The sequence below is a fragment of the Drosophila simulans genome, chromosome 3R, assembly GCF_016746395.2.
Source record: "Drosophila simulans strain w501 chromosome 3R, Prin_Dsim_3.1, whole genome shotgun sequence".
In the NCBI taxonomy this organism is placed as follows: Eukaryota; Metazoa; Arthropoda; class Insecta; order Diptera; family Drosophilidae; genus Drosophila; species Drosophila simulans.
Window position 1 is genome coordinate 24,650,768 of NC_052523.2, and position 24,515 is coordinate 24,675,282.

The window sequence follows — 24,515 nt, forward strand, 5'->3', positions numbered from 1 at the left end:
CACAAAAGCGTTGCCAGATGGGGTGGCATTTTCAAACCGTGGGCCATCCCCCGAGTTGAATCTTTTATACATATGCACTCTTTATTATGTAGTTTTAATTTATTTACAATTACTGATTTTTAGGCTTAAATGCTTTACTCGTTGCACAGAAATGTCGTAGAAACTAAAAAGTAGAAGGCAAATTCGTTTTAGCCGCTTTTCTTTCCTCGATTGAATTTAAGGTTACTCGTTATCAAGAATAAATAGGAACACAAACATAAAATCACTAATACTATTTGCTTTTGTCCTGGAAGAGAGTAAAATACTACAATAGAAGTTCGTTCGTTCTTGATCGGTAGGCTATATATATGTAGGTATATATATGGTGGCTATGGCTAAGCAACGATTGGCTTTTTTGGTCTCTCTGCTTTTGGATGATGGGGATGTCCGCGAATGTCGATCCAATTATTCTTGTGTGGTGCGTTTAAACTCAATTCAATCCGAAAACTAAACAAAATTACTCTGCTCTATCTCGCTCCGTGGAATTACACCGCATTGGGATGCAGAGGAGGCGTGGCTACCTGGCCCGCCAACGTGCAGGATCGGCAGCAGAACTTGGTGTAGTACGGATTGGAACAGTATCTGCCCTGGACGATCAGCTTGCAGTTGGCGAAGTACGGATTGTCAACGCACTCGGGCGACACAGGTACAACAGCTGGAAATACAACTACATTAGTACCCCCAAGACTGAGATTTTAATACCCCAAACTCACATTGAATGGACACATTGGCTTCTGAATTGGCGTAGGTGTACGCATTGCTGGCCCGGCAAGTGTACTTGCCCGAATCCGCGGGTGTGACATCACTCAGCACCAGGCGATGTGGTTGGTCTGCAGTTACAAAAGATTTTGAGTTAAATAGATCGAGATATTATTAAATAACTGCTTACAGGTAATTTGAACCCGCTCGTTGTTGTAGAGAGGCACGTCGTCCTTGGTCCATGTGACATTCGGTTCTGGATAGCCCTGCACGGAGCAGCTCATGACAATGGTGGATCCTGGGGTGTAGCTGTTCTTCGGCTCCAGAGCCAAGACGGCATGGACATTAACTATAAATCATGTAATGAAGTAAGTGGTTAGTTTTTCGTTGGCAGATCGTACTACTAAACAGAAACATCCAACACAATGCCAGGCCAGCGATAACATGCAAATGTGCAGTACTTACCTGTGGGCTCTGGCACATAGGCCGGTCGGGTGGGTCGGTAGGGATAGCTGGGTCGCTGGGTCACAGGACGGGTAGCCGGATTGAGCACATACTGCATGTATTGCTCCTCCTCTGGACTCAGAGGCCGGACAGGACCCACGGCCTTCAGAGTGACGCGCAGCGAGACCGGACGCCTCTGGTTGTACACCTCGCAGGTGTAGAGGCCAAGATCCGACAACTGGATCGAGTTAAAGACCAGCGAGTAGTCGCGGGCCATCAGGTTGTTCTTGAGGCCAAACATCTGTCCGTTTCGCCACCAGCTGACATGCGGCTCGGGGAAGCCACCGGCCGAACAGCGGATCACCGCCGGGCGGTTCAACTCCACGATCTGGGTAACGTTCTTGTCTCCGTAGATGTAGGCGGGCTGACTTACGGGTTCTACCGCCACCAAGATTCAAGCAAGCAATTACGGAAAGCAGGCAACATGCGCAAAGTGTTCAATATAAAGCAGTTAGTTACATAGCCATCACCAAAGTGTATAAAGTATCAGTGGATAATAGGAATAGCAGAATCGGTAATCCGATTCATTCATTTCCTTCTTATGTCTATATTGAAATCTTAGCATTCATACCAGGATAACAAAAAAAAACAAATGTATTGAAGAGGGTCTTAGAAACGCACCTGTAACCTGGAGAGCGACCTCACGGCGCACGGGTTCTCCCAGACCATTGCTGGCCACGCAGACGTAGGTGCCATCGTCGGTTTGACGCACTTGGACAATGGTCAGATCACCGTTGGCGGTCAGCACATATCGTCCCTTGTTCGTGTTGATCTGTAACGAACACAGTAGTGCATTCAGGTGGATGGGAAAAGCGGAATCTCCCAATTGCTTACCACCAAGTTCTTGAGCGACCATGTGATATTCGGGGCTGGATTGCCGGTGGCGAAGCAGCGCAACACGGCTATGCCGCCGATGGCAGTCTGGACATCCAGCTCATGCGCCTCCTTGGGTTCCAGAGCGGCTCTGGCATCGCCCGGATAGGAAACCACTGGAGCCTGAGTCCTGGGCGGCTGAGTTGGACGAGCAGGATGCACACACAGCTGTCCGCAGCTGTCGCTGCAGCACTTGTTGTCCCCACGGCAGTCGGCATCGGTGTAGCATTCCCGGGCACATCCACTGGCATTGGCCGACAGCGCCGGGCACTCTCCTGGCTTATATATATCGCGACACACTGGAGCAAACTGGCGATCGTCGGAACTGGCCACATCGATGGCACACTGTTGGCCCTCCGGGCAACTGTAGCCCTCGCACGGATTCTCGCAAATGCATTGCGTGCACTCTGGCTGGGATCGCGCAGCCACACGGCGAACGCCGTATGGACAGCGAAGCTCCTGGCATTCGGCATCAAAGGTATCGCACGGATTTTGTCCAATTTCGTTGTCCTGCTTGTTGGGTTCCGCTGCAAGAGAAGGGGATTGCGAGTCAGCCAGGAGAGCTTTTTCAGTGAGACATTTCACTCCCAAGAACCCGTGCAGACTTAAGTCTAGTGAAGGTGCACTAACGCAACTACTACAGATGCTACTTCAAAGTTTCTACGAGAACAAGCGATTTGGGTGTGGGCAGATTGCAAGGTGCATTTGTGGGTGGGTGAGTGCTATTTGAGGTGCAGTGAGCTCTGTGGTGCACAGAGCTTTGTGGTGCATAAGTGGCTGGAGGTGGGGCTTACGTCGGCATTGGTTCGTGCATGCCTCGAAGGATCGGAAGTTGTTTTGGTTGCCGGAGCAGCCGGCGTATATGAAGGACACACAGTTTCCTGCAGCGTCGTCGTAGTACCAACGGCGCTCGTGCACCGAAGGTCCATTGCAGCGGCCCGTCGCCACCGGCAGCATGCAGATTTCTACTTACGCAAGAGAAAAACCAGTTAGCCCAGCGACTCCATGGTGACCCCCAAGTCGAGACCCGCCCGCTGTATATGTTACCTTTAGCCGAGCCCACTCTCGGTTCACGACCGGCCAGGCAAACTGTCTGGCACTCGAACAAATCGCTGAAACGGTTGCCGGTGCCATCGCATCCACCATAGGTGAACGGTTCGCAAGCCTGGCTCGCTGTGTTGAAGTAGTACTTCGTCTGCCAGTCGGTGCATGGACCCGTGGTCACCGGTTCATTGCAAACGTCTGACACAAGAGATTATAGCATCTGAAACAAGTACCCAGCCCGGCTGCCCCAAACTTACCCACTCCCTTGAACTCGCCGCACTGCCGTTCGCACTGGTCGCGGGTCTCGAAGCGGTTTCCATTGCCTCCGCATCCCGTGTAGGTGAAGGCCGTGCAGGCCATGTTCTCGCTGTCGTAGAACCACGCGGTGGTGCGGTTGTCGCATTCGCCGGCCTCTGGAGGCTCGGCGCAAACCGAATAGGTCTGTAAGATAATATTCGCATAATTATTAAGACACATGAAAAGGAGAACAATCTAACCGGCGCTGAAGGCTCCTCCACTACAGTCAACCCAATGCAGAAGTTCAGGCAATCGCTCTGCGACACGAAGTTGTTGCGATTACCCCGGCATCCGGTGAACTCAAACTCGTGGCATTCTCCGCTGCGCTCATCGAAGTACCAGCGCCGAGAGAGTTCACTGCATCGTCCGCGGACCGGAGGCAGTGCACAGGTGGTCTGGGCGTCGTTACACTCATTCTGGCACTCCTCCTCGGTGGCATAGTTGTTGGCATTACCGCCGCAGCCCGTGTAGACGAACTCGTCGCAGAGTCCCTCCGCGCTGTTGTAGAACCAGCGGGTCACGTTGTCGTAGCAGTTACCCGACTCGAAGGCCAAGAAGCACTTGGACGTGTCGTGCTCCACGGGATCGGCACTAATGCGGGTGTCTATGTTGACAGAGCAGCGAGCAGAGCACTCCTCCTCGGTGGCGAAGCGGTTATCATTGCCGCCACATCCGCCGTAGTAGAACGACTGACAACGGCCCTCGGTTTCGTTGTAGTTCCAGTGGAGCGCCCATTTGTCGCACTGCCCAGGATCAGCAGGCTGACTGCACTGAGGGACAGTAGGAGCTGGATCTGGCTGCCTGGTTGGAGCAGGTGCTCGTGGAGGCGTCGGGGCAGGAGGCTCTTGGCTAAGACAACGCTGCTGACAATCGTGTTCTGTCTCGAAGCGATTGCCATTGCCGCCACAGTTGCCATAGTAGAACTGACGGCAAGCCCCAACCTTCCGATCGAAGTGCCACTTGAGGACCCAGTTACTACATTCTCCTGGAGCGGGTTCCTCGTCACAGACGGCCTGGCTACTGGCCTGCTGCCTAGGGGCAGGGGTGGTGGTTGTGGGTTCGGGCTTGCGGTCGCAACGTGCCAAACAGGACTCCTCGGTGGAGAAGCGGTTCTCGTTGCCCCCACAGCCGCCGTAGTAGAACTGGCGACAGGCCTGATCCTGGGTGTCGTAGTACCAGCTGGTAACGTAGTTGGCACACTCGCCCACCTCGGCCGGAATCTCACAGATGTCCTTAGCTAGTTGGGTTGAGGGATTGAAAGAGTGTCAGTAGGGCGGGAGTTTGGGTAGCGGAAAACAGGAACACATTGAAAGCCTTCGGAGCAGGCAACACTTAAAGCTTACCAACTTGGCGGGGGCAGTGGTCCTCGCAGGACTCCAGGGTCGGGAAGTTGTTCTTGTTGCCACCGCAACCGGTGTAGTAGAAGGGCACGCAGCGCTTCTCATTCTCGGAGAAGTGCCACTTGGCCAGCTTTTCACTGCAATCACCAGTTTGCTTAGGAAGCGCACAGCGGTCTGGGGTTGTGGGATGGTGAAGGTGTTTGGTGCAGGAGGAGATTCGGATGCGGGTGCAGATTCGGAAAGTCGGCAAAGCAAGTAACAAGCAATCATGCACATACAATAAAGTAACCAAGCAATTTTTGGGGGAGAAGGAAAGTTTGGGAAGAACATACCGTTAGCCAGGAAAAACCAGGAGGCTTAAGCTTAAAATAACTCATTAACCCAAGCAAAATATTGCATACAACTAGTCCCATTACCCAATTCATGGCACCACCATATACTAAATCAGATCTCAAACCTTTAAGCACGCCGGGCTGGCGGCAGTTGTAGTTGCAGGCATGTTCCGTGGGATAGTTGTTCTTGTTGCCCTTGCATCCACCATAGGTGAAGGGTCGGCAGATGTCCGTCTCGTTGTCGTAGTACCAACGCTCGAAGTTTCCGGCACATGGTCCGCTCTCCACAGGTTGTTCACAGGTAGCTACAGTGGAAGAATGTCGATAATCGTGGCTCTTAAAGACAGGAATAGAGGCCCACTTACGCAGATTCTCACTGGCGGCGCAAGTGCCCTGGCACTGTTCCAGGCTATCGAAGCGGTTATTGGTGCCGTAGCATCCGCCGTACTGGAACTCCTCGCACCGGTTGCGGTCGACATCGAAGTACCATTTCTTGGTGAAGCCAGTGCAGGGACCTGCGCTCTTGGGCAGCAGGCAGACGTGCTTGCCGGTGTACTCCTGGCAGGTGTCCTTGCACTCGGCCTCGCTCTCGAAGCGGTTGTCGTTGCCATCGCAGCCACCGTACCAGAAGCGAGCGCATCCTCCGTAGGATGTGTCGAAGTAGTACTTGACGCTGTAGTTGTTGCAGGTGCCCGTCTCCTTTGGCAGGCCGCAGGCCTTTTGGGGTGGCTCCTGGACATTCTCGCATCCACCGAACTTCTCGTCCGTCGCCTTGGTGACTCCATCGGGACAGCAACCGAACTTGCTCTCCACACAAGTGCAGCCCTCGCCATTGGGGCCCTTGGCCGGGGTCTTCTCGTCGTCGCAGCACTTGAACTCCGTCTGTGTACAGTGGCATCCGTGGTGGTGCGGACCCTTGGCGAAGGTGAGCCCATCAGGACAGCATCCGAACTGGGTGGCCTCGCAAGGGCAGCCCTCGTGCTTGGGTCCCTTGGCGGCAGTGATCTTGTCGGGACAGCAGCCATACTGGGTCGTCTCGCAGGCGCATCCCTCCTGGTTGTAGCCAGTTGCGGCTGACTTGTTGTCCGGGCAGCAACCATAAGGAGTGTAGTGGCATTCGCAACCCTCGTTGTTGGGACCACGCGCTGCCAAGATGTTGTCGGGGCAGCAGCCAAACTCAGTGTCCAAGCAGCAACCCTCCTTGTTGGGACCATGAGCCGGGGTCTGGGAGTCCGGACAACATCCAAAGCGCTCACGTGTGCATCCAGAGCAACCTTCGCCATTCGGACCGCTTGCAGGTGTCTGTCCATCCGGACAGCAACCGTTCTCAGACTCTGCGCAGCCCTTGGCACCTGGTGACGCAACACCACATCCCTCGAAATCAGGACCCTTTGCGGATGTTTCCGCATCGGGACAGCAACCAAATTCGGAGAAGGAGCAGGACTTCTTGGTGTCTGGCTCAAGTGTCGTTGAGTCTTGGCCTGATCCTTCGATCTCAGTAGTTGTCTCTGGCTGTGACTCCTCTGTGGTAGTCGTGGGTGGCACAGTAGTGGTCTCTGGACAACCTTCATTATTCTCACCATCGGCGGCGGTGAATTTATCGGGGCAGCAGCCAAAGAGAGTCTCAGCGCACTGCGACTTGGGACAACCCTTATTATTTTTGCCCTTAGCCGGAGACACTCCGTCCAAGCAACAACCGTACTTTGTATCCGCACAAGTCTTTGCAATGGGACAACCCTCGTCAAAGGGTCCCTTCGGAGTGGACTTACCATTCGGACAGCAGCCGTACTTGGAAGCAGCGCAGATACTCTTCTTAGGCTTACATTTACGGGGCTTGCTCTTGGTAACTTCAGAATCAAAGGAGTAAGGAGTACTGCTCTCCGATTCCTCATCCTTATCACTGGTGCTCCAGATATCACTGGTGGTGCTGTCCAGATCGGTGGACTGGGTGCTTTCTGTGGATCCTTCGGTTGTGCTTTCAGTGGAGCCTTCGGTAGTACTTTCCTCCGTTGGACCGCTTTCCGTAGTGTCGCTGGTACCTCCACTAACAGTACTATCTGTAGACTCAGTGACATCGGTAGAGGAAGCCTCAGTGGAGGAAGCATCTGTTGAGGAACCATCTGTGGAAGAAGATGAATCTGTGGAACCAGATACTTCAGTGGAAGATGATGAGTCTGTGATGGTAGAATCAGATGTAACATCGGAGCTTGTGGAACTGGACAGGTCATCGACGGTACTTCCCTCGGTGGTCGAACCATCACTGGCGTTAGCGTCGGTGCTTTCAGTTGATCCGGAGGACTCCGTGGACAATGTAGTGTCCTCGCTTGCGCCTTCGGTTGAGCCATCAGTTGAAGCATCAGAGGAACCATCAGTAGATTGATCAGTTGATCCATCAGTGGTGCTGTCACTGCTGTCAGAAGTAGCAGTAGTTGCATCAGTGGTTCCAGTGGATCCATCACTGGACAGCCCGGTGGTTTCGGTTGATTCCGAGTCTGAAGTGGATGAAGAACCATCTGTTGAGCTCTCCGTTGAAGATTCGATAGTCGATGATGCATCTGTAGTTGAGGATGCGTCCAGGGTAGACGATTCTGTCGAATCAGTCGATGATTCAGGAGTAGTATCAGTTGTCTGATCGGAAGTAGAGTCCGTGGAATCTGAAGATGCTGTTGAGTCCGAAGGGGCATCAGAAGTACTGTCTGATGAATTCTCTGTTGTACTGGATGCGCCATCGGTGGATCCATCAGTACTGTCACTAGAATCAGATACGGATGAGGAAGAAGCCTCTGTTGATGACTCACTAACGTTCGAAGAATTGTCCGAAGAGTCCGTGGAGTCATCTGTGGAACTTGAGGCTTCCGTGGAGCTTTCAGAAGTTGAGTCGGAAGCATTGGTGGAGTCCGTGGAATCTGATGCGCCTGAAACATCAGTCGACTCCGAAGCAGAGGCTTCTGTTGAGCTCGAGACATCTGTGGAGTCTACAGAAATTCCTGTGGTTTCTGTAGATGCATCTGTGGAGTCGCTTGAATCGGAAACTGAGGATGCTGGGGCTTCAGAAGTTGCATCGCTGGAAATACTAGAGCTCGAGTCGCTGGAAGAAGATTCACTGGAGGTGGATTCGGAATCCGTAGAGCTAGGCAAATCAGTGGAAGCCTCAGACGTTTCTTCGTCATCACCGCTTCCTTCTGTGGAAATGCCGCTGTCGGTGGTTGATTCTGAATCATATCCCGATCCCTCAAATGTGGTACCAGTCGATTCAAACTCATCAAATGGTGTCGGGCTGTCACTTTGCATAAGTTCTTCATCCTCTGGCGTAGTTTCCGTCTTTGCAGTTCCTTCCAAGTCGATGACATCTTCGCTCTTTTCATCGTCTGACAACCCATCGCTAATCAACTCAATACCATCTTCATCGCAATCCTCCTCATCATCCTCGATGGGCTCATCGTCACTGATAAAAGGAAAAACCTCATCCTCAATGCAGGCTTCTGAGTTACACGTTTCAGATAGAGGTTCGACCTTTTCTTCATCGCAGTTGACTGACTTGGTTCCATTGGAAAGACACAGGACCTCACGTACTCGCTCTCCACCATCACAAAGCTTGCTACACTCTCCCCAAGGTCCAGTGAACCATTGGCCGGGGCAAACCTTCTCCTCGCCCTCGCAATCTTGTTCTGATTCCGGTTTCGTTTCTTTGTTGCACTTAGAGTCATCATCTGCTGGAGTTACCGTCTTGCCATCAAACTCCCCACAAATGACAATGCGAGATTTGACACCTTTTCCGCAAGGAGCAGAGCATTTGCTCCACTCCGAGGAAAACCATTGTGCCTCGCACTTGGGCGACTTGCACGGCCGGGATAGAGTGGGTACCTCTGGTTCACAGAATTCCTCCGGATACACCTTACCTTCCTTGTTGCCACAGATGGCTGTACGTGTTTCGGTATTCTGACCACATGCATTGCACTAAAATACACAGAAATTTAGTAATTTATGACATACCAAATTAGTACAATACTTACGCCGCTCCATTGGGAGATTATCCAGTCAACGCCCTCACAAGGTGTCAAGAGGCAGGACTTCTCCGTCTCCGGCTTCTCCTCCACGCAATCTTCTTCGGGCAGGACTCGTTTGTGACCGTTCTCCTCGATGAAGCAGGTAACCTTTCGCGTCTGCTTTCCGTCGCCGCACAGCTTATCACATGGCGTCCAAGGTCCCAGATGATACTTGGGACAGTTCTTGACATCGCGGTTGCACTCCTGTTTGGTGGCCGGCTTGTTTCCCACCTCCTTTAGACAAACGGCATCTTCTTCAACTGTATGCTCCCTAAATTGTTCCCACGTTATTGTTCATCATATATCCCTCGTGACTCAAAAAAAGACTTACCCCGAAGAGGAAATTCGCTCGCAGGTGATGCTCCTGTTTTGGAAGCCATCGGACCCGCAGCCCTTGGAGCACTTGGACCACTCTCCCTCTACCCAGTGTGGTGCACACGGTTCCGTGCCGCAAGCCTGTTCCTCCACTGGCTTGGACTTTTGGTCGCACAGCGATGGATTGACTTCCGCCAAAGTGATGCGGTTGTTGCAGGTGACCTTTCGACTCTGAGTGCCACCGCCGCAGGAAGCACTGCAGGCATTGAACTGGTGATGCGTCCACGTGTGCGTATCCTGCTGCGAGTGACTAAGGCTCTCCGGAATGCTGTACTCGTAGTCGAGGCTGATGTTCTTCTCCTGCACCAACATAACTATAAAGAGGCTCTCCGAGATCGGACCGCTGCAGGTCAGTTGGTCGGGAGCGGCGAAGCCCATTGGCTTCCGTTGGTAGTTCCACCACGAGTTCGCGAAGAACATGGGGCGTGGGAAGTCGATGCGCCAATCGCCGTTCAGGTAGTAGTGCCCACTGTGGTTCCGGCAGGCCAGGTAATTGCTAGAGGGCACCGTCTCCTCGATACGAATGTTGGTGGCTCCCTCTGGAAGGAGCAGCAAGTCGTTGTATCCAGGAGCCAGATCCTTCGTGGTTATGGTGTTGCGAATGGTCTTGCAGGTGCTGCCATCACCGCCACACTTTCGGCACTTGTCCTCCTTGGCATCGCTGCCCAGCATCATGTCACAGCCCACCGGCATGCACTCCCCGTTTACGCACACGTCGAGATCCTTGTCGTTGCAGCGGGTTCCGTCCACCACCTTCTCCCGCTGACGGTAGTAGAACCGCTCGCCCTTGGGCATACAGTTCAGCTCGCAGGGATTGGGCGCATTCGTGTACGGCACCCACTCGTAGTAGACTCCATCGAACTGCTGTCTGTCGAAGCGGGAGCACTGCTGCGCCCGGAAGTCGGATTCCTCCTCCGGACAGTCTTGAGTGTTGCAGGAGAAGTAACGGCGACTGCCTCCACTGCAGACTGCCTCGCCACGATCACTGTGGAATGGTAAGAGATGTAAGAGATTTAAAAAGTATTTATACATAGGCAATCTAGAGGTCTCTTGCCTATTATAATATTTGGCTATGATAGGGATTGAATAGGGTTGCTTTATTGTACGGCAGGTCTTGTATACTCACTCTCTTCGCAGGCACTCCCGAGTCTGGTAGGACACTCCACCGCCGCAGGTCCTGGAACAGTCCGAGGGCGAGCTCCATGGTGTCCACTCATCGGGATCGTTACCCTCGCCACCGGGCGTCACCGAGCTCTCCGGCAAGTACATGTTCGCCCCATATTGTCTTTTTTGTCTGAGTCCAGGCTGGAAAAGGGCTAAGTGGATTAGTCGTAAGTCCCTCAGGATATCCTCTGCATACTTACGAATCTGCTCTGGGAATCATGAATGCCGGCCAGAACAATGAATGCTACCAAGGCAGTTGAGCTGCAAATGGAGAGCGAAGGAGGCAATTTAATTAAACGCCACCAGACATAACCTCGCCCAACTCGACCATTCATTAAAATCATGGGACCGAAGTCACGTGTTGACTTGTTGCACATATATAGCCATGTATTTGTTGACTTCTCCGCATGCCTGTGGACACACGAGTGCTCAGACTCATTAGAGGAGCAACAGGCTGGGTGGCTCTCTCTGGCTGGTTGGCTGGCTGGCGGGGGAGTCACCAACTTCGACTGGGACTTTCTCAAAAGACTTGGGTCTGCGTCCAGCGAAGGGGCACAAACAAACTTTTGTGGGGCTTCGCGGCGACAACATGATGAACTTGTTTATGCTCACTGGCCAGAGCAAGCAAACATTGAACTTGTTTTTGCGGCTAAATCTGTGGCGGGATAGGCGGTGGATCCCTTACCACTGGATGGCGAAAAGAATGGGACTTGGTCAAGTAAAATTTGCAATTTCTTCGGTAACATTTTTTTATTATGCGCCGCGCGCACGGACCATAAATATGCAATGCCACATAAACAAGACATAATTTAGCAGGGCTTCCTGCCGATTTGCCAAAACGAAAGAACCAGAAAGAAGCGCAGAACCAAGCAAATAATAAGTACCGAAGCCAGGGAGAATATACGATTATGCCGCAGACAATTCGACGCCGCAGAATCTGACTTCTTCAAGGAAGTTGCTCCACGGAGGAGGATGTCGTTGCGCCCCGAGGACAAGTTGCGTGAATATGTCAAAGGCGTTCAATGTTGCAGGCAACGTTTGCTGCACTGCATCCCAGCGCTTTCTTGTTGGGGGCTTGCCAATTTAATTTCTGACGCTGCTGCGTGCAGGGAGCCGCTCGGTTTGTTACGCTTGGACGCCTCCGACTGATGGCGCTCGCCTCCTGCCCTCTGTAATTCTGTCCTCCTGGCTACGAAGGACATGCCTTGGTGCCTGGGTCCTTGGATTCGGGAGTCCTGCCGCAGCAGGCGTGCTGCTTATGACAGCCGAGAGCAGCAGAGGGCTGGGCGCCAAGTGTGGCCATAATTTTTATGCTTCTGTGTTGGCATTTTAATGCAATTTGAGCGCATTTCCCTTTTGAAACCAATGCCAGGACACCTATTGCTTTGGCAAGGACAACGGAAGGCAAATGGCAAACCGACAACGGCACACATTTCACAGTCCATTGAGCAGGGGCGGCGTCGCCCAGTCGCCTTCTTCTCAGCCATTGCGTCATGCAAACAGGACACCACGACACTAAGATACCCGCCAAACCAGGACCAGAACCAAAACCAGGACCAACTCCATTAATTGGGCAGTTCCAAGGAAACCGATGAGCTGGCAAAAACCGCAAGAGCGCACTTCTCGATTTCGATTTCATACGCGTCTGCTGATTACGCAAAATCCTCGGACCCCCAGATATTTTGTTTGGTCGGGTGCGGGGAAATGGGAATGGGAATAACATTGTTATTGCCACATGTGGCGGAAGCCACGTGACACTAGCACAAACAGTTGGCGCAATCGTCAAATAAGTTACACATGTCATGTGAACCACCGAAATGCCGCCACAGAAACGTCAAATAAGTCTGCAGGAAATGCTAAGTTCGGGGGCGGGAACTTTACACAAATACGGTGTACTATATAATACCAGATTAATGCCGGATGGTGGGCCTTCTCCAATCCCTGACCCCATTTAGCTTTGTGACCAGGATTTAGTTGGCTGGCGAGATCAAAGCTGCGCCTCTAAGGGGGCCAATTATCGGGTCGCAATGCCTTTCTGGCCTTCCATCTTTCTGGCCAGAAACGGTCCCACAATAGCAGTCCATTGTTCATTGTGCGCCGCATTACAAAGGCATTTGGGTTTCGGATAGCGGCTCTAAGCGGTGATAATACTTTAAGGGGCCCTGGCAATCACTGCATAGATGCAGTGAGAGTGCAGGGAAATGCTCCCTTTTCAGCTACACAATTGCAGACATTATCAGTCAACTTGAACAACTGCAGCATGGATGCAAATCCAGGCCACAGATATAGATACGCTCTCTCCAGACCGAGTAGCTAAAAGATATTCACTCCGCGTCCATGCCAGAGATATATTCACGATCGTGTAATTGCTTTCAAATGCCTTCCACGCAACAAGTGCATTCTGGCATAGAATGCGTAATGCACTGGGAGAAATATATTTATTTTATATACTATAGTATGATGGAAACAGATTGATACATTCAAGTATTGAGTTTTCATATACAGATTGCAAGTATTAAGATACAGATACGATTTTCGTTTCAGTGAAAGAAAGTGTTTCAAGAATGTAGGTACTCCAAACAGATATCTTTCCATGTAAAATGTTGCAATGACCATCGTAAATAAAGCGCCTGCTAATGAGCCGTAAGAACAACACTATCAGCGGCACTTACTCCACAAGTGCGCGCACTTAGCCGCCAATCTCAAGACCGACAACAAATTACAGCTAATTTTGGGGCAACCAAAAGTAATCTAAATCTGAAAAGCGAACCGAAAAAAATATTATGTGGCAAGCCGAAATCCAAACAAGTGCCGCAAAAACACACATAAATTTCGAGCAGCTCTCACACCTGCCCATCGGGAACTGACGTTGGATTTGTTTACATGACTCATCCGCGAGGTCGAGTTAGTAGAATTCCCCGCACTTCAATCGCAACCACCCACTAGATTCGATTCTTCGGGCCTTTCCCATGCCAATTGATCGGGGAAACAACTAGCTGGAGTTAATCAATTGGCGGTGGGGCATGCAATATGCGAGCTGCATCCATGAGGATTCCGATTCCGCAGCTGCCTGCCTCTGCAGATCCCGGGGCCCTTTGATGAAGATGGAATGCCCATGGCCCCAGTTCGCCCAGCTGCAACCGTTTGACTTCTGCTGGCCCCTTTTTTCGTTTTTTTATGTTGATTGTGAGGAACGAAAGGAATTCGATGTTGCAGGCAACTGATTTAATTGCAGCCAACGGAAAATGCGTACAAGTGCACCCACCTCCTACACAGAGAGAATACTTTATATACTGTATAGGCATACAATAGAATATATGACTAAATTCCAACGTGTGTACCAAGTATTTCCTTGTGTACTTAATCCACTGCCTTTTTCCACCCAAGATCGATCCAGGCAGTAAGTCCTAATCAGCTTCGTTAGTGCGTTTTATTTGGCCGCAAAATACCAGGCAGCAATTATTGCACAGGTATCCACCTCATTAGTCGGAAGGGTGCGTGCGAGTGTGTGACACCCGTTTGTTCAAATACAATTACATAGTCATACAATTATCACAAGACAAGCAGACTCTAATGCAAAACGCCAAATTGCGGCTGAGGTGTGGCCAGGTAAATGCGATGATGGTGCTCCTGCTGCTGCTGCCGAAGCTCCCACGATGATGATGATGATGTCTCTATGAAGAAGATGCGGGCAGAAGGCTGGCGGAGCGACGACATTTGTTGCAACGGAAGTAAATGTTTGCATTGTTGAAATTTTAATTGCATTTGCATAAAGCAACGCACACAGAGACACAGTGGAGATGGGTATGGAGACGGAGCGACATCCTCCGCTCTGGCGGGGAATGGAAGCCCCAGCTCCACTTGTGCTGCTGCCATTTTGACTGGCAGCCAAACACTTGCACCCAGCCTGTCCGAGCAATTATCAATTTCGAAATTAATTTAACTTAATTGAGTAGTGAAAATAATAAACATACGCCTTTGCCCCCAAGTGTTTGCGAAATGCACAGGGATTATGCAACATTTTACCAAATTTAGTGCTGCACTGCTACAATGTTGCAGCAGCAGCAAATGTTGAACGTTGAGAGGCACAACAAAGTTTGCCCAAATGCCTAATGAAATATTTGCCACGCATTTGACCAAACGAGCAGTGCAAATGAGCAAACAGAATGCGCATTTAAGCCCAGTTCACCAAGACTGGGCCTGAGAAAAATAAAAGGGAAAGAGATTTCACTATGCGTTTCACTTTGCCAACTTACTGACCCATAAATTTCCCCCGCTGTCAACGGCGGCGGCTAAATGTTCGACGGGCAAACAAATCTTTATGACCATGTCGCGGGAGCCACCAGAAGCGACCTCCTCCGGAGAATCAACAGTGCTGTGCAGCTAATTAGAGGCATCATAACGCCGCTGTCGCGACTTCCCATCCTCACATACCCACAGCCCCACATCTCCACCTCCACCAAGCCCCACGAGCATTGGCAATTTTCTATTTGCCCAACTCATTCGGCCCGAGATTGCAACAAGCTGCTTGACTTCACTTATGGCTAATAGCACTCGAAATGGGAAACAGGGGGAAATGGTTTCTAGGGAAACATACACTTTTGCACCTCCTCGAACTTTGAACCCATCCCAGCCAGTGGGGGATTATTAATCAGGCCTCTGTGTAAACATTTTAGCGCCGACTTGCGATAAAAAACACACAACGGTGCGCTCACAGGATGCCAAATGAGCTGGCATATTTCAGCACTTAATTAGCGGGGAACTAATAAACTAAGGAAAAAGTAAATAAATGGTGGAATTCTTGAGCAAACCAAAACTATTTTGGGAAGGCTACTTTTTATAGAATTTTTAGTTATGTCAGATCATTCTTTCTGCTCTAGCAATTGAATTGCCCATTACTTATGCTAAATAGAAATATCTGTCTGAATTTCAACAGCCTGTTTGTTTCCTCGAAGAAATCTAAAATAAACAATGACCAACTCCCAATTTCACTTATTCACAATAGCCTTCAAATCAAATTGGCTTAAATGCCATCATGTTGGCCAGTACGATTACCTGACTACCTGACGCATAAAATGTGGAGCAGACATTGATTTATAGCGCAATTACGGGTTAGCTCATCGTTCCAGTACTTGTCAGTGGGTTCCTTGAGTCTTGCAGATTCCTCCGAGGTATTTGCTAAACAGCCGGACCATCGGAAGTGGTAAAAGGGCTGCGTCCCTGACCCCCAGAAAGGGCTGATAGTCGGGTCTGCATTTCGCTTCATTTGCTGTCATCAAGATGCGCATCACGTTTCCCAAGAACACCCAGCAAACCGATCGTCGCCTGTCGTCCGCCAAAACATTTTTATGGGTTTTTATATATTCCCCCTTTTTTTGCGCTCTTTTTTGGTTTTTGGCTTTTGCCTGGCGGCGAATATATTTCACTTGTTGATGCTGATGCTGTCCCTACTTTTCTGGTTTTCTGGCTCCTCAGACAGACAGAACTTTTTAGGCACATTTTACTGCATGTGACGCATCGTTTGCCGGTTGCCGGTTGCCTCCTGGTTGGATCTGCACAATTTTTGGATATTTTTGCAGTCGTGCCATGGCGGTTGGCTCCTCCGTTTTTATTCTGCTGTCTGTATATAGTATTTTGTATCTTGTGCAATTTCTGCGGCGGCATATTTTGGGGCATCCTTTTTATCTTCCGCGTTGCCAGGGAGCGACGACCTCATCCGATCGATCCGATTGTGTGTGTCCATACACTCCACTCGTGTGTGCGTGTGTGTGTTCGTGGCGGGGCAAACATTAACAATGGCTCTTAAGCTATTTGCCACTCACACACTTGATTCGGATGGAGGAGTTGGAATAATTAAACGCCACCCAGTCGGCAGCCTTTGCTTAATTAAGCATAAGACATTAAGTCATGGGAAAGCGATGTGCAGATCGGTCGCGAAACCATTAACCGTGCCATTGGGGGTCCATCCCATCCATACCCCATCCAGAGCAGATGTGGCAAATGCAGCGTGCAACATCGCCGCCATGAACTTGGGAGGCCAGTGAGGCGTGGAATAGGCATGAACTGATCCACAGGATTGCAGCAAGTTGCAAGTGCAACAACAAGGGGGGCGTTTGTTCATCATAATTTGCAGCTCATTTGCCGCATCATTCGATATTCTGGAGAAGTCCATACCCACATGCCATATCCGGGCGTGGATTTTGCTTTTACTGAATTTGCACACTTCGCGGCAGAGAAGCAGCCACTTTGCTAGATCAACATTTGGATTTCTGATTTATTTATAGCCATTAAGGATCAATTATGCAATTCGAGTGTTTACTCTCGACTCGAAACTCGTGTGTGCATGATGATATTCCGAGTTTCAAGGCAACTGGCTCTGCGTGTTTCATTTCAAAAGCATATATTTTGGAAATTCACTGTTTATAGTTGCGGCTCTCGCACAGATCACACTCAATAAACAATTTGGCCCAGCAACTATGTGTGGGCAATTGGATTGGGTACGTGTTTTTCTTGTTGCATCCATTTTCCTGCTGCCCAGCGGAATTTAGTGTTTTCCGCGGAATATTATACTTAAAACATAACAAACATTGCTATATATCAGCATAGGTAGAGTCTTATATTTAGATTGGGAATTTTCATTGAGTACACAAGATCTGAGCATCCTAATTTCCACAGAAAGACGAAAAGGTATGATGGAATTTTTCGTCTCTTCTGAAGAGACTTCAAGAGAGCCTCCAACAGCGTCAACTGGAGTCAAGTTCAAAGACGTCACGAGCCACAGATTTTCGCTTAATGTAATGTATATTTTGGCCACTTAATGGCCACACACAGGCGAGATACAACCTACAAGATACTCGGTTACTGATTTACCGAGTGCGTTAAAACGTTTAGTTTGTGCCATTAAACTACAGACATAATGATGGTCTTAGGTATGTTGACCCGTTTGGGGGCTTGGATTTTTTGTTTTGGCTAGCCAAGTGATCAGATACCCTACTCGAGAAGATTTTCAAGCAATGTATTCTCAAGAACTTTTCCATTAATTCAACTAAAAAACATTGGGAAATTGAGGCAGGAAAAACTATGATATGATTTCCTGTGAATTGTGATTAGCCACACACATGTCCCCAAGCTCTGGCCAACATGGGTCATGTGGTGGCCACATTTTCATTCCGAAATCTATAGTTTTTCCCATTTTCCCGCCGTTGACAAAGAGATAGAGATTTTTTGCTTTCAAGTGGCTAACGCACAGTTTTCGCGAAAAACTCTAAAGAACTTGACGAATGGATGCGCTAACTGCCAGTTGGCCGAGGAACAAGTTTCTGGGCTTTTATGTGACGGTGTCGGACTTTATGACTCTGGCCAAAAATAAAACGCACGCAACGCTTGTGGTCAGCGAAGAACCGCCTCGGGTGGAGATTATGGCCAAGATAGGGATGTCCAGCATGTGCGTGAGATCGCTAGACTCATGGCTGCCATGGAGTCAACTTTGAACCGACCTCCGAGCTGCTCCGCAAGTATCTGTTGGCCTGTCCGAGCATCTCACCTTGTTTTCCCTACCTTCTTGTGGGCAGGGATGAGGGCACTTCAAAGCACACGCACTTCACCTACGAACGCAACTCTTTGGGATAAATATTTACATTTCCATTTGAAAATTTGATTTGATTTCTTCGTTTCTTTTTCCAGGGAAGGGGTTCGAATCGCACACACATTTCGGTGAAGAAACAGAAAGACCTGTCGATGAGTTGCAGGTGAGGTAATGGCACAATTTCTGGGACAGTGGGTGGAGAACCACCGATCTGGCTGTTTGAAGTAAGATCGTGATGCCGGAAATTGAGATGTTAAAAGCGAAATTGATTGTGGTTGGAATTGCAATCGGCCCTGCCCAACCAAATTAGCTGGACTATACGTTGTTTAATTGTTTTAATTTCATTTTGAATTCCTTGAAAAGGATACGCATTCCCTCCATGAAGGCCATAATTTTTAATACAGCTTCCAAAGCTTAATTGCTAATGGAAACACGGCAATCAGAACTCACACAAATACAAACTAAAGCACATTAGGGGCGGGCTGGGAAAACGCTTTGAAAAATGTTGCAATTTTCATTAACAAACTTCAATTAAGTTGGCAATGTAATTTGGCATGCAAACAAAATGCTGGCCAGGATAATGGCAGTCGCGCGCAGTGTCAACATCGAGGAACAGGAGCAGAAACAGGAGCACCGCCTGTTGCACAGCGAGCACGTAGCCAGGATACGCCCACATCCACAGCTACATCCACATCCGCACATGTGAAAGGACAACTGGAAGGCAGGATGAGAACTCAGGCGAGGAGGAGACCCGTGTCAAGTGTTTGCCCATGTAGTTCAAACGGAATTAAAATTCCAATTGACACAGTAATTTGCTAGCAACACAAAGGGAATCAATTTCAGGGATTGCAGTGCCGCATCAGTCGCGTTTGGATGGATATGGATACATGTTTGTCGGATGCTTACCACAACCGCCTCGATAAATCCATTTTGTGGCTCCTTGCTGGCAGGACAGCACAATAAGCGTCGCCTCACTTTTCGCGTTTCTCACCCACTCGAATAGTATATATATGTATAAATATATATCTATTTATTTTGTATCTTTCTGTGTCGTTCCTTGTCCCTGCAGAGTGGCTAGCACTTGAGTGGAGCACCACTTGAGTTTTAATTATCTGGCACAGAGTTGTCACTTGAAATCAGAATTCACTCGGCACTTTGCGCCTGCGCATTGCCGCAGGATATATCCGGTCGATCGATCGCGCACTATCCTAAGAGTCAAAGTCGGAGTCGAAGTATCCGCCTCGATTCGGAACACATCCGCAGGGTTTGACGGCACGCCAGCAACTGATCGAGTCGCTCGCATGCGATCGCTCTAATTCTGTGCCACACAAAAGCCGCAGCAGAGCAAAAGCAAAAGCAGCAAAGCAAAAGCAGCAAAGCAAGAGCAGAGCAGAGCAGCGGATCGGAAGCAGCAGCCCGATAATCGTGGCACCCAAGCTATATAGCTGTAGCCATAGCCATAGCTTCTTTTCTGCAGCGATAGCGCCACAAAGGACGGCTTCCGCCCCTTCTAATCTCGCGCTCCCAAATTGAAGGGGTCTCTAGATGAGCCTATATGGCCCAGCACCCAATCTTGTCGCTAGGGCTTCTTGGGGCATATATAAATCTACTCAGTTTATGCACGCTGCATTAGTGATCCTTTGCCAACCGGCCCCCACTAGAGACTAAAGTCGACTCGAGTTCGGTTTTTTTTTTTGCAGTCTTTGTAACAACTGGTTCCCCGGCGACTCTCGCTGATCTTTATGCGTTGCACGTGTGTGAGGAGCGATGCGATGCGATACGATACGATCCGATCCGAAGTTGGCAAGTGATTTAGTGGCCCTGCCCTCGACCACCACATGCAGCACTCGCATTGCTCTTGCCGTGCCTGTCAAGATCAAGCGGCGGTACTAATGAGCCGCCCCTGCCAACACATGTCGACATCCTTTGGCCAGTGATCCTGACTCGTCATAACCCCGAATGCAGCTCAATTTCACTCTAATTGCCACTGGCAAACACATGTGCGATGTGTTTACTCTGATTTGCTCGCCCATTTCACAGACAAATTTAGGCATCCGTTCTGGTGTGGGATAAATTGCAGTCTGGCATTGCAAGAGCGTCATTGGTGCAGCATATTAGTTATTCGCAGCATCGATTTCACGAAATTTGATAAGTTCATTCATGAAATTCGCCCGTCTAGAAAAACCCGAAGCCTGAGCGATAATTTCCGCATTCCGCTTAGCTCGGGGTTCTATATATAGTTTATATCCAGCACTCAAATCTCAACCGAAACTCAAATTTCCGCCGAAAAAATACGAGACCTGATATTATAGAGCCGAAAAATGTGTGGGAGCTCTACTATAATATAATAGAACTTTAAATATCATCAAACTTTCATGTATATGCAACAAAAACAAATTTCTAACAAAATTTGCTTGACAACATAGACAATTTATCTGGATTGCTTTGAAAAAACTAAAACTTTAGCATGGTAACAGCCAAATGCGATAAGGATTTCGAGTTTTACAAGTAAATCATCGCTCACACTATCAAAATATTATTTTGATAGCTCCAAGTTTTTTTTTTGGTTCATGGCAGGAAGCTTCTACTTACAAATATGAGTGGTTTAAATACAACGAGATTATGTCAACCACAAGTCATATTTCCGCCAAAAATAGTTCTTCCTCGCTGATTTACAATTTTAAGCCGAAAACCCGAATAAAGTGTGTGCGGTTATAAAAGTCCTTGAGCATAATTATATAAGACTGATGTTACAGTTATTTTTACACTCCCCTTATCAGCAGTCGGCCAGGGAAAGTCGCCTCCAGTTAGCTAATAAGTCGCAGAAATGAATTATCCACATTTCAAGGCAAACTGGCCACTGGCGATACAGGGAACGCGCTTGATATTATAGAAATTCGCAAACATATATGCAGAGGCGCGGGCTTGATATAAAAAGCATCCATTCATGAATATAGGACCAAGTTCTAATTGGCTCCGCGGCGGAAGCCTGCTATCTCTACCAGTCGATATGGGGCTACGGACACCGCCTTGGTTTGGGTGAACTCCAATTAGCATGGCGATGACCCATTTAGAACAGCTTCCGTCTCTGGGACAGGGGCGCTTCTCCCGCTGTCGCTCTCGATGCTAGAACGTCTCCCTTATCATCGGCCAGTTCCGCTGCCACTCTATATCGGTATCCTAAACGCCTAAGTATGTGGGTGAAGGGTGGCAGCAACGGCAACAGCGGCAGCAGTGGGATCAACAGGAAGTCGGATAGTGGATTGTTTTATATAAACAGTATATAATAGAGAACTATAGATTACAAGACGATAACAAGGCAGATTTGGCAGCGCATACAAACTAGAAACCTGGATCCCAGTCCGTTTGCTGGGCCTCCATTTTCGTGGTGTAGCACTGCAGTATATCGCCGGCCTGGGGCAGCACCTTGGTGTCTCTGAAGCGTAGTCCGCACTCCACGTCCTTCTTGATGGTATCCACTTCATTCTTCAGATGTCGCATTGAATCCAGGGGGCCATCGTAGACAACCTCTCCATCACGCAGCAGGCGGAACTTTTGGGACTTCTTCAGCACTCCCTTCGTGCAACGACAGCCCGCCACGGGAACTTCCTTGCGACCCTCGTTGATGAGGAAGTTTTGCAGGACATTGGCCTCGCCCAGAACCTCCTCCACTTCCACTGGAGGCAACTTACTGCTCAGTTGCTCCTTAAGATCGTCGATTAGACGGTAGATGATGTTGTAGCTTCGTATGTTCACTTCTTTGGCAGCTTTCAGCTGGGGAGTCTCCACTGCAAAGGCATAGATAATAGCATCGAAAGCCTTGGCCAGCTCGAGATCGCCCTCGGTCACATTTCCCACGCCATAGTGCACGATGTCCAGGCGGCAGCTCTCGTTGCTGTTATAGGTCTCTAGCACATCAAGTATGGCCTCCACTGAGCCATGCACATCGCCCTTGATAATGACACTAACCCGAGGCTTGCCCTCGTTTTCATCCACCTGTTTGACACGCTGGCCACCGCGCATCCGGAAGCGTCCGGCCAGTCGACGGGCTTCTCGCTCAGCTCTATACTTGGCCTGGTGCTCCTCCTCCTTCTTGCGGATTTCATCACTGCTCGACTCGATCTTCTCCTGCTGGGACTCGTGTTCGCGGTACTTCAGCACGGCGTGGGCTTTTTTCTAATCGCAGAGATGGCACTTATTATTGTATTATGAATATAAATGAAATGCTGCACTAAATCTACCTCCGTTTCCACCTCGAGTATGAGATCACCAGCGAGCGGCAGCTCCCGCCAGCCCAGAATCTCCACTGGTGTGCCTGGTGGGGCTTCGCTCAAAGGCTGGCCATTATGATCGAAGAGACCTCGCACCTTGGCGTGAGCTAAGCCACTTAGTAACACAGAACCTTTACGAAGAGTTCCGCGGGAGACGATGGCTGTCGATAGTTTGCCACGACGGGGATCGGTCTTTGATTCCACTACAATTCCCTCAACAAGACCAGTGGGATCTGCTTTAAGTCCCATTAGGGTGGCCTGTGTGCTGACAGCCTCGGCCAGAAGTTGAAGGTTGGTGCCCTTGAGGGCTGAGATCGGAATCACTTGTACATCACCACCGTGCTCCTCGAGAGCAAGCCCCATTTGCGCTAGCTCTCGTTTACTTTTTTCCTGAAATGAATGGGGTGATAGGCGTGTTTTTTAAAACCTTCTTTATAACTTACAATATTAGCCTCTGGCTTATCAATTTTGTTGAGCGCTACGATAATAGGAACTTGAGCTTCCTTCGCCAGCTGGATGACTTCACGTGTCTGCGCCATTACGCCATCTTCTGCGGCCACCACAAGGACAATTATGTCCGTGGCAACAGCTCCACGAGCTCTCATCGCGCTAAAGGCAGCATGTCCTGGTGTATCCAGAAACGTGACACGTTCTCCGTTCTCCAAGGTGACGGTAAAGGCGCCTATGTGCTGGGTAATTCCGCCAGCCTCGCCGGCAGCAACATCAGCACCTCGCAGGGAATCCAGGAGCGTGGTCTTGCCATGATCCACGTGGCCCATTACTGTCACTACAGGCGGACGGGGCTGCAGGAGCTCTGGAGCAGCTGGCGGCCTGGGTGCCACATCGCGTTCCTTTTGCTCATCTGTGTTTGATTCTTCGGGTGTGGCCACCACCCGTGTTTTGGCACCCAGTTTCTTGGCTATCTCCTGGATGATTTTGAGGTCTGCAAGCTTAAAAGCGGGTTCAATGTTGTCAGCGCCCTTGACATATAGCATGGCCTCCTGAACATCATCTGGAAGATAAATGGTCAAAAGTTCCTTCAATAAAATAAGATATAACCAGTGGATGGAATGTTTACCCAGTGGCCTTTCCAGTTCCTTCGCCAATTGGGCCACGGTCATATGCTTCCAGATGTTTGAGGCGCCTCCGGCCGCCGTTTGCAACTTCTTGGGGGAGTACTCTATAATTCTTGGGGATTTCTAAATCAATTAGTGAGTGTGTCCTCTGGGATCAAGGGGATTATCAAGAGATTCAAGTTTTCCCGCTTACAGTTTGACATTGGCATAGTGGCTCTAAAACCTACCTTCTCCTCTGCTGTTTTCCGGCGTTTCAAGCTGGCGGCGCTCACATGGAATTCCCTTTGAAACGCCGGTGGCAGTTGCCATTGTGTGACTGCTCTGCTGAAGTGGAGGGTATTACCAAGTCGACTTATATTTATGATCCGCAACATTTTTTATAGATAATATTATATTTTTAATTGAATCTCGCTTATGTTTTAGATGTCGCGTAACGCAGCAGCTGACTGATACCAGGGACTGACAATCCAATCAGCTGTTTTTCAGCGCTGCGATTCATCCTGTTAGCCGCCTAGAGGGCGTGTTAAAATTGATATACAATTCAGAAAGAAGTAAACAAAACTGAAAAATAAACTAATATTTTTCTTACAAAATATGTGTACTAATACTTAAGAGAGATTATAAGAAACACAGAAAAAATGAGTAATTTAAAATTAAAGTTGTCTTTCCATTAAAAAAAATACGTTAATAACACAAACGTTGTTTTTTCATTTTTGACATCTCATTTTAAATCTAACACTGTATGAAACTTCGATGTAATTTTCACAGTATTTCCACAGTTGCCACCTTGATCTTAACACATGCCGGGAGCTGCAATCGTCATAACTATAAAAGACAAGAGTTGCCAAACTGACTATTAAAGATTTGTAT

General features: G+C 49.3%; 2 protein-coding genes across 8 annotated transcripts; both read right to left on the reverse strand.

Annotated features, from left to right (window-relative positions):
* Window positions 1-55: 55 nt before the first annotated feature.
* On the reverse strand, window positions 56-19,647 carry LOC6729929 (papilin). Of its 6 annotated transcripts, XM_039295272.2 has the most exons (18): window positions 19,205-19,646; window positions 10,914-10,974; window positions 10,676-10,854; window positions 9,506-10,534; window positions 9,142-9,445; window positions 5,494-9,085; window positions 5,254-5,433; window positions 4,800-4,970; window positions 3,657-4,693; window positions 3,417-3,600; window positions 3,163-3,357; window positions 2,910-3,080; window positions 2,077-2,642; window positions 1,864-2,014; window positions 1,204-1,620; window positions 929-1,087; window positions 753-869; window positions 56-694 (listed from the first exon to the last, which is right to left on the reverse strand). In XM_039295272.2, the coding sequence occupies exons 1-18, from the start codon at window positions 19,225-19,227 to the stop codon at window positions 525-527; spliced, it is 8,706 nt and encodes a 2,901-aa protein (XP_039151206.1). In that variant the 5' UTR covers window positions 19,228-19,646; the 3' UTR covers window positions 56-524. The 6 variants fall into 6 exon arrangements, with proteins under 6 accessions (XP_039151206.1, XP_039151209.1, XP_039151207.1 ...); XM_039295275.2 differs by lacking the exon at window positions 1,204-1,620 and having other exon boundaries at window positions 19,205-19,647; XM_039295273.2 differs by lacking the exon at window positions 4,800-4,970.
* Window positions 19,648-21,561: 1,914 nt separating this feature from the next.
* LOC6729930 (translation initiation factor IF-2, mitochondrial) lies at window positions 21,562-24,140 on the reverse strand. Of its 2 annotated transcripts, none has more exons than XM_016174528.3 (5): window positions 23,873-24,140; window positions 23,648-23,768; window positions 23,013-23,581; window positions 22,540-22,959; window positions 21,562-22,474 (listed from the first exon to the last, which is right to left on the reverse strand). In XM_016174528.3, the coding sequence occupies exons 1-5, from the start codon at window positions 24,017-24,019 to the stop codon at window positions 21,641-21,643; spliced, it is 2,091 nt and encodes a 696-aa protein (XP_016036693.1). In that variant the 5' UTR covers window positions 24,020-24,140; the 3' UTR covers window positions 21,562-21,640. The 2 variants fall into 2 exon arrangements, with proteins under 2 accessions (XP_016036693.1, XP_039151210.1); XM_039295276.1 differs by having other exon boundaries at window positions 23,648-23,757; window positions 23,873-24,012.
* Between the last annotated feature and the right edge of the window lie 375 nt (window positions 24,141-24,515).